At 48.2% G+C, this 9,895-nt stretch overlaps 1 protein-coding gene across 1 annotated transcript; it reads right to left on the bottom strand.

Annotated features, from left to right (window-relative positions):
- Nucleotides 1–583: 583 nt before the first annotated feature.
- Nucleotides 584–2,580, bottom strand: LOC125531513 (putative polyol transporter 1). The gene is made up of 2 exons (XM_048695895.1): nt 2,336–2,580; nt 584–2,240 (listed from the first exon to the last, which is right to left on the bottom strand). The coding sequence occupies exons 1-2, from the start codon at nt 2,457–2,459 to the stop codon at nt 817–819; spliced, it is 1,548 nt and encodes a 515-aa protein (XP_048551852.1). The 5' UTR covers nt 2,460–2,580; the 3' UTR covers nt 584–816.
- Nucleotides 2,581–9,895: the final 7,315 nt, after the last annotated feature.

Raw genomic sequence — 9,895 nt, 5'->3', positions numbered from 1 at the left:
CTACTAACAATGTACTTTCATTATGGCATCTTTGTTACTTTTAGCTTGTGATCTAGAAAACATGATTACCATGCGACACATGAGCTAGTCTTAGAGACGAAACTAGGGAGCTACTTAGTGTTTATGTTTCCACACATACAACTGACATTTTCTCTGAATCTAACATTCAAGAACTATTGCAATTATAGCATGAAAATATAAACATTAATCATAAACATGAAAAATACATAAATACTTTATTATTTCCTCTAGGCCATATGTCAATAGTAAGGTCATCCATCATGCAAGTGCTAATGAGATATTAATGATATGTATATTCAATTGATCCAATCCTGAAACAATTCTCTTGACATTTATTACGTGACACCAATATTGCCATGTTCTTCAGTTATATATATCGATGGCACAACATGAGAAAATCAATCTTACCATTCACGGGATATCCCGCGGAGGGATTCACTGCTATATTTTATGGGTTTTGCAAATTTTGTTGTAGTGTTGTTCAAGAGTGTTACATTAGCCTTTTCCTTTTGTTTCAACACGTATCAAAATGTTTCATCGTGCAGCATTGTGTATCGGTAAATTCAATGTAAGACAAGACACACTCTTATTTGTCAGTAGGCGACGAAACATTCTGATACACTTTGGTGGAAAAATAAAAAACACAATGAAACATCCCGAAAACAGGACGAATTTGATCAAAAACCCAAGAAAGAAGTAGCAGGAAACTCAAAAGAACCCCCAATGGATGGTGATCCATCCCTTGCATGCATGCATGCATGTTACGAGGAAACCCACTCTCCGGCCGTACGTTAGCTAGTTCATCTCCACAGCTGCTTTCACCTGCTTGTCTTTGGTGGCGGTGTCGTCGTCTTCGACGGCGGCGTCCTTCATGCCGAAAAGCTTCCCTATGTCCTCAAGCGGCTGCCCGCGCGTCTCGGGAACGAAGGCGTAGAAGTAAAGCCAGCCGAGCGCGGCGAGGCCGGCGTAGAGGAAGAAGCTGCCGCCGATGGTGATGGCCTTGGACAAGGAGAGGAAGGTCATGGAGATGGCGGCGCTGGTGACGCGGTTGCAGGCGACGCCGAGCGCGAAGCCGAGCGCACGCACCCGCAGCGGGAAGACCTCGGAGACGTAGACGCTGGTGATGGGGCCGAGGCCCATGGAGAAGAAGGACACGTAGGCCAAGGTGGAGGCGATGCACAGGCCGACTGCCCACGTGATCTTCTCGTCCGGGTGCTGGCCCACGACGGTGAGGCCCGTGCCGAGGCCGATGAGACAGACGAGCATGCCGGCGGTGCTGGTGAGCAGCAGCGGCCGCCGGCCGACACGGTCGATTTGGAAGGTGGCCAAAAGGATGAAGAGAGTCTTGGTGACCCCCATGGCGCATGTGACGCCGAGCAGGTGGTTGTCGCCGGTGATGCCGGCGCTCTTGAACACGCGTGGGCTGTAGAGCACGACCGAGTCGGAGCCAGTCGCCTGCTGGAAGAAATGGACGCCGAGCGCCGCGAGCAGTATGCGGCGCATGACCGGGGTGGGCGAAAAGATGAGCTCCTTCCACACCTGCTTCTCGTCACCGCCTTTTCTCTTGGGCACGGCGACCACGTCGCCGTCAAGGTCGCGGGGGATGCCGGCGGCAGCCTTGATTTGGTCAAGGCGCTCCACGGCCTCCTCTGGCGTGTCGGAGGTCTTCTCGAGCACGACCCTGGCGTCGGCGAGGCGGCCCTTCATGACGAGCCACCGGGGCGACTCCGGCATGCCGAGCACCATGAGCGCGAGCAAGGCCGAGGGGACGGCGCCGATGCCGAGCATGATGCGCCAGTTGATGTGGTGCGGGAGGCGCGCGAAGGCGAAGTTGGAGACGTAGCCGAGGAGGATGCCGACGTTGATGAAGACCTCGGTGAAGGAGGTGAGGAGGCCGCGGGTGGAGGCCGGGGCGACCTCGGCGGTGTAGACGGGCGCGACCATGATGGCGAAGCCGACGCCCATGCCGCAGACGAAGCGGCCGAACATGAACATGACGTAGTTGACGGCGAAGCCCATGACCAAGGAGCCGGCGAAGAAGATGGCGGCGGCGATGATGACGGTGTAGCGGCGGCCGATCCAGTCGGACGTCCTGGCCCCGGCGAACGAGCCGAGGAGCGCGTAGACGCTGAGGATGCCCATCATGATCTCCACCTGCACGTCCGTCAGCCGCAGGTCCTCCTTGATGTAGAGCGACGCCCCGCTCATCACCCCGACGTCTGGAGTGGACAGACGTACGGAGCTTATGCATGGCGAAAGGAAGAAGATGCGATTGCCTTTGATACGTATATCGGAAATGTAGGGAGGCACGTACCATAGCCGAGGACGACGGTGGCCATGGAAGCGGAGAGGGCGCAGGTGCAGGCGTACTTGAAGTTGCTCTTCTTCTTGGGCTCGACCGCCGCCGCCGCCGCCGCCGGGAGCGCAGCAGACGCCATTGTCGATCGATCCCTCTTCCAAGCTTGTCCTCGGTGAAGCGCCGTACGTGGTGTGTTGCCCGGTGGTGCTCCCTCCGTTAACTTGCTTCCATTATATACGCGGTGCACGTAAGGCGTGTAGGGGAAGAAGAAGGCGGATGTGATAGATGATAACTAAAAATAAGAGGATGCCGACGGAGAGAGTGGGAATATATCCTTTGAGATGGATGATATGGACCCATGATCTTCAGTCCTTTGTCCGATCCCATTCTGACAGCCAATCAACCAATCAAGGCAGCAGGGGAATAGTTTGAACGAGGCTTGAGCTAGACAGATGCTCGCTTAACCGGCCACCTCGACGCCGCCGTACCATCACCACCTAAGAGTGGAATAGATGCTCTCACGCTTATGGAAACGGCCGGGCTTCTTACAGAAAGCGTACAAATTATCGGTCAAGGCGGGGAATGGGTACTCTTTGGCCCTATTTGGTTCGGCTGTGGATTTCTAAAAGCAGCTGTGAAAAATCTGTTATGAAAAAACAGTTGTGAAAAATCTGATTTAAAAAAGATGTAGGTCATTTGGCAAACCAGCTGATACAATTTTTTTAGATTTTGATCCGCAGCGGAATCAGATTTTGGAAAACACGTCCTGAGTTGCTTCCGTTTTTGATTCAGATTTTGGCAGCGAATTTCTGGAATCGGATTCTGCTGGATTCGTCCTTTGGTTCAGATTCTGCTGCGCGGCAGCGGAATCCGACGATAAAAGCTGAACCAAACAGGGCCTTTATTTATCTCGTCTCAGCTTCGACGCTCCATTTTGGAGGAAGCAGGAACGGCATCTCTGCCCAGCTTTACAGAAAGGCAACAGTCAAGCATAATGGGAACACCACTGTGCATGAGAAACAACAGAGGCTGAAAACAACGGAGACAAGTACGTACGTACACTAGACTACAACCACCCACACTCAGCAGTGGGGTGGCAACACTGACTCCGGCCCACTAGCACCGAACGTCTACAGCAAGAACCAGCACCAAACGAGCACAGGGACCACCTAACACACACAAGCACAAAAGGAAACATGCTTACGCCGGAAAAGGAAAGAAGTCTAACGGCATCTACAGCCGGGCGCCACAAACCGGCCTTAAATGTCCGGGCGGTCCGTCCGGTCATAAAAATTTGATCCAGACAGACGCCTCAAACGAGGTTCATATCCAGCCCAAATATAAATCAGATATGGGGCGCCTGGGTGTGCTCGGGCATGTCTGCCACGTCCGACTGACGTTGGGGTTCCACGCGGAATCACCAGGATACCCGATGGTTCGACGGACATCTGCTCCGATGGGGTATGAACGTCGCGTGGCGCCGGTCTGGCTCGCCGCCCGAAGTCAAATCCGGCTATATTTAAGGTGGCTGGTGTCCCCAGATCCTAACCCATCCATCTCCTCCCTCTCCGCGCCGCTAGCCCAAGCCCATCCACCTCCTTTCTCCCGCTCCGGCTCTCTTCCCACACTCATCGGCTTCGCCATGGTCCGAAAGAAGATAACCACCTAGGCCATGCTCACATCGGAGCGCCGGTACGAGATCCAACAGGGAATCCGGGCAAGGCGCGCTACCCGCATCGTTGTCGGGCTGCCTCCCGACTCGCCGAAACTGGAGGAGGAGGAGGAGCAGGCGGAGGAGGAGGAGAAGGAGGAGGAGGAGGAGGAGGAGGAGGAGGAGGGAGAGAGCAGCAGCCGACTCCGATGGAGGACGACGAGGAGGCGGAGCAGGAGCTGGTGTCGGCTCCGGGCTTCAAAGTGGGGCAGGCGGAGGCGAAGTTTGCCGTTGCCCAAGCGGACAAGATGGCGGAGCAGCAAGCCATCTTGTAGTCCATCCAAGATGAGGCCTATGTGGAGGCCAACTGGCGGTTCATCCAGCAGGAACGGGCGGTGACCAACGCCTTATTCGATGAGGTTGAAGCGGAGATGGATGCGCAGGCCACCGCGGAGGAGCGCAGGAGCCGGAACTGCGGCTGCTGCCCATGTACCCGGCGCCGGGCACAAAGATAGTGACATCTCCGACGAGGAAGAGACTAGTTGATCTATGTAGTATGTAGGATTTTTTTTTCTTTGCATGCTTTTGTATATGGATTTAAGATTTCTACTACTATGAAGTATCCGGATGTAGATGCAGAAATTTAAGACTTGATCGATCAGTGTCCGTGAACATGTCCGTGAACGTTTGAGGATTAGATTTGCTATGCTCTAAGTTGTGACCTGCGAGCCACCTTGAAGATCTTCTCCACCCTCAAGTCCATCTCCTGTTTACGCACGCTTGCTTCTCCGGCAGGCAGCAGGGCCCTTCTTCACTGCGACATCAAGGCAACATGTGTAACGGCCACAGCCATGACGTGCACTACCGTAGCTAGCACCGTTCCCGACCATGACGTGCACTACAGCAACTTGCAAGCAAAATGAAACAGCGGGAACGCAAAAAGGAAAGAAATTACTTGTAGGTTGTAGCCATCAACATACACGTCAACACCATCCCCAAATTGCGAACCAATCTATGGTGGGTTGGAGAAACTGTGGTATCCCCTGCCCATCAGGTTTAACTTTACGGTGACTTCGTAAATTTTAACATGATATGTTGGCTCAGTTTTTCGAAGATGCTCATAAAAATAGAATGTGTGTGTACGTTTATAAAGATGAGTGTATGAACATGTACCGCTTGCGTGTGTATTGTGTTTGAAAAAAACACCACCCCCAAGTTTAGGCTGCCAGCCACCTCCACGAACGTCTCCTTTCTACAGTACACTTGTCTGGTGGCAGGGCCCTCCACTGCGGAAGGAAGGCAACGGATTTGAAAACCACATGTGGTGTCACGCCCACGGCCGTGTGACGTGCACTACAGCAACTACTACTAGTACCTCAACACCAGCGTCGACCCCAACCTCTCCCAACTAGCTCCCGCGTGGCCACCTGCGTGTGGATTGGGGGCCCAGCCCGTGAAACGCGTGCTCTCCTCCTGCTTAAACCGTGATGGGCTCAATGAACCCTAGAACTGATGAGGCAGGGCAGCATTTGATCAAACGCCTCCGCCTCCCCCCCGAATCTGGTCCTTGAACATTATTTGCAACTTCTTTAGAGTTACCACGATCATCCTCCAGATCTGCTTAAGATCAGATCACGTGGCATTATTGAACACACATGTACATTTCTTGTTTTCCAAGTGCACCGTACAAGTGGAAATAGAGTTAAGTGCAGCATGATTCTTGCTAGTTGGCTAGTCTAGTACTGTGCAACAGAGATCCCGGTGGCAGCTAACAATATGTGTCCATGTCTGCTGACCAACAACACAATCAAATGTATGCGTAGTTATGGGAGGCCGTTGTCCCAAATGGCCTAGGACAACGGTGAGGTTGGAGCTGAGCGGCGACTGAAAATAAAATTTGGGTCGGTCGACTGACCACATATTTGTTTGGGTCGATTTGCTCGCAGCTGGAATGGAGGGACAGAGCGCGCTGGATGGATCGATCTCGATAGAATCCATCCATGCATGATCCGACCAGATAGTGCTGCTCGGGTGTGGCTGGCACGGAGCTGAAAGCCGTCCTTGTCCACTTGCCTGCGATACATGCATGCACACAGCTGCACAATCTCCTTGGAAATGTACCCTCGCTCGCCCCCACACCCTATCTTGTAGGAGTATCTCTATCCCTTGGGTGGGACATGTGCATGCAACAACGAACCAGCCAATCTCATGTGCAATATTATGCACCGGCCATTAGCATTCAATTAATCATCACATGCAAAACCACCCGGAACCGCAAAGTGATTTGTTGTACTCTATGTGCACTGTCACACACATATACTCCCTCCGTTCGAAAATACTTGTCCAAGGAATGGATGTATCTAGATGTATTTTAGTTCTAGATACATCCATTTATATCCATTTTTACATCAGGTATTTCCGGACAGAGGGAGTAGTTATTTTTACATACATGCATGCAATACATATATACACATACACATATGCTGGTACCATCATTTTTTTTTGAAGGGAGAGAAAAGGGTATTTCAACCCATTGTAATTCTAACTCATTTATGTCTAGAAACCATCACATAAGACAACTTAATATTCCAATCATTCCGATAAATTATACATGCCATTCTGAATATCAAAATATTCTTACAGAACGCACGCAACTTTGTACCTGAATTGGAGAACAATCGTTCTGGTATAGGCATCACATGAACATTCTTCGCTTTTAAGCCGCTACTGGCAAAAAAAAGTCTCACCCAAACGTTACATTGGAAATGAAACTCTCTCTCTCTCTCTCTCTCTCTCTCTCTCTCTCTCTCTCTCTCTCTCCGAAAACAGATAATTAAAAAACTTGCGCACCATTTACATAGAGAATTGCATTTCTATAGTATGCAAAAAATAAGCTTATAGTGAATTTTTTACAAAATGAAATTTCATAAGAAGGAATGAATTAGTGGCATTGGTACTACCCTTAAAAAGGAAGAAAACATAAGAAATTAAGTCAGTTAATGAAAAAAAATTGCACACAATTTACACAAAAATTGTGCCTTTCTAAATATGCAAGAATAAACATATAATAGTGAAAGTTCCACAAAAAAAGAGATTTCTAAGAAAGAATGAATTAGGGGTGCTCGTATTACCCTTAAAGAAGATAGAAACTAAAATAAAATCAAAATAATCAAGTTTTATAAAGAAGAATGGATTAGTGGCACTGCTATTACCCTTAAAAGAAGAAAGAAAATGAAATAGAAATTAAGATAAAATCAAAGTCAAAATAATGAAGTTTTATAAGGAAGAATGAATTAGAGGCACTGGTGTTACCATTAAAGAAGAAAGTAAATGAAAAATAAATTAAAACAAAATCAAAATAACGAAGTTTTATAAGGAGGAATGAATTAGTGGCATTGATAGTACCCTTTAAGAAAAAAGGTAAAGGAAAAACTTGAATTATTTTGCACATAACCTTGCACTAAAATTGCACATTTTGCAATACGAAAAGAATAAGCATATAATAGTGCTGTTTCCTCGCTCTAATATAATTTACACACATATTGTAACTTAAGCATATAAATTTCTCAAAAGAATGAATTAGTGACATTAATATTACCCTCCAAAAAGCTAGAAAATATAAATTAACTAAACCAAATAATTAAGAAAGTTGCACAAATTTACCCAAAAATGCGCATTTGTATAATATGCAAGTATAAACATATAATGGTGAATTTCTTGCAAAGAAGGAATAAATTAGTGGCACTGCTATGCCCTTAAAGAAGAAAGAAAATGAAATTGAACATAAAAAACCATAACTAAGTTTTATAAAAGAAGAATGAATTAGTGACACTGATATTGCCCTTAAAGAAGAGGGAAAATAAAATAAAAACTAAACAAAATCAAAACAAATGCAATGCACATATGTAAACTTGTCCATCGAATAATGGCCAAGTGTAAATCAAAACAAACACAATGCAGTAGCAAGCAAGCCTTTCCCTCCCACCACCGAGTGTGCAATTTAACATAAATAATGTTGTGTGCCTCGAAAAAGAAAAATGCCCATGTCTTTTTTGAGACGACTGAACCACCCACGTCAGCCTTATAAGAGCATTACAGCCGTACATAGCTAATCCGCCACCCATACATAGATCAACACAAAACAATAAACAGACGTAGATCATAGTAGCAAACAAACATAGTCATACACAACCAAATGATCTCACAGTTCATCGCCAAACTGTACTAATTCGTACTAAAACATAGATAAAATGGAGGCTAATAAAGGCAGAGGAAATCACCATTTCTTCGCCGTCCCCTTCCCCTTGCGGTCGCTGGTGCGACTGTATCTCTTTGTGTAGCCGTCGATGGCAGGAGGGGCGGAGCCGTCAGAGTCAGAGCCATCGGAGACGTCCGAGTACGAGTCAGAGGAGACGAAGGAGTATATGGTATCGTCGCCCACTAGGATTCAAGTTTTAAACTTAACACTGATGCTTGCATTTGTATGAATTTATTGCAGGCCTTTCAACGATGCGCGTTCAGTCAAAAGAAATGTTTCCGTCGACTACGAAGACATTTGTGACGGCTTCATCAATCTTAAGATGACGTGTCAACTTGGTCTTTGGGAGGTGCTCATAGGGATAGGCCAATGTGCGTGCGTGCGTTCGTAGTGATGATGCGTATGCATAAGCGTCTACGTACGTACTGTATTGAAAAAAGGTAAATAGATAGATAAAAAAAATTCAGGCAAGATCCTATAAATTTTTGGCACCATTGTTGTTGGAGATGTTGTCTTGCCCCCAAATGACTGGCAGTCTTTTGGGCACGGCTGCGTTTCTAGGGACCGATTTTGGAGATGCCGTGATTACCTGGCAGAATCTGATTAGATGGGAGGGTGATTTCCGTAGCGGGGAGGAAGGCGTGGGACGAGAGAGATAAAAGAGGATGCCGATCGAGTGGGAGGCCCGGGAACGCGATTCAGACAGACGCAATGTGATGTGGATGGTGGCCATCAATCAAATCAAATCAAGCAACAGCACGGTGGCAGACAATCGATCAAGGCAAGGAGGTAAATACTCTTTCTCTAATCTCAACGATCTCCTCAGCTCCTTTCTCTGATTCGATTGTGGTGCGTGCGCTAGCTGAGAGATTACAGCTTAAGCTAGACAGACGCTCAAGCTTAATTTGGACGAGCCATTAATCCACTGTGCACACCATGCCGCTCAGGGTGTGAGTGGCGGTGGCAGGACACCACTTATCCCACGCATGCCGCCCACTAAAATGGCGTACGTGGACCGGTGCACGTCCACTTAAACAGCTGGGTGGACCATGATCACGGGTCACGGCGGCGACCGGAGCTGAGTGTTATGGCTGCCGGCGGAACCCGTTAAGCTCATGGAGGCGGGATTGGGAGCACCTCTTGGATGTTGACGTGCGTGCCCGCGAGATTATGGAGTGCAAGGTCTACGATCTTGACGGATGTGTCCGTACGGTATGGGGTCGTCCAGACGGCCGGTCATCACACCATACATTGCCACACCCAACGTGCAGCGCTGAGGAGCAACCATGCATGCATGCACAAGGGGACCAAATCTCAACGCCCGGCTCGCACTGCAGGCTAGGCAACGCAGGTAGTCCAAAACTAGAGCACGCACACCGCTGTGCAATATGTTTAATCTAGCACAAGACGAGACGAGCGTTGTCTCCAACGTATGATGTGCGTGCTCATTCCTTGCTACAATATTTTTTAGAGTACGCAAATTGTATACCATAGCCTTTATAGAAGAGAGAATTACAAGTACAAAGACGGCTACAACTCGCTGCGAACAATGAGCGTAACAGGAACTTCACACCCGGCTAGTCTAAACACAACCATCCATGACAAAACAACTACTCTCTCCGTTCCTTTATATAAGGTGTATTTGTTTTTTCATAAAATTTCAAAA

This window comes from Triticum urartu, chromosome 1 (genome assembly GCF_003073215.2).
Source record: "Triticum urartu cultivar G1812 chromosome 1, Tu2.1, whole genome shotgun sequence".
In the NCBI taxonomy this organism is placed as follows: domain Eukaryota; kingdom Viridiplantae; phylum Streptophyta; class Magnoliopsida; order Poales; family Poaceae; genus Triticum; species Triticum urartu.
The sequence above is the reverse complement of the archived record's forward strand: the minus strand, read 5'-3'. Positions and strand labels throughout refer to the sequence as shown.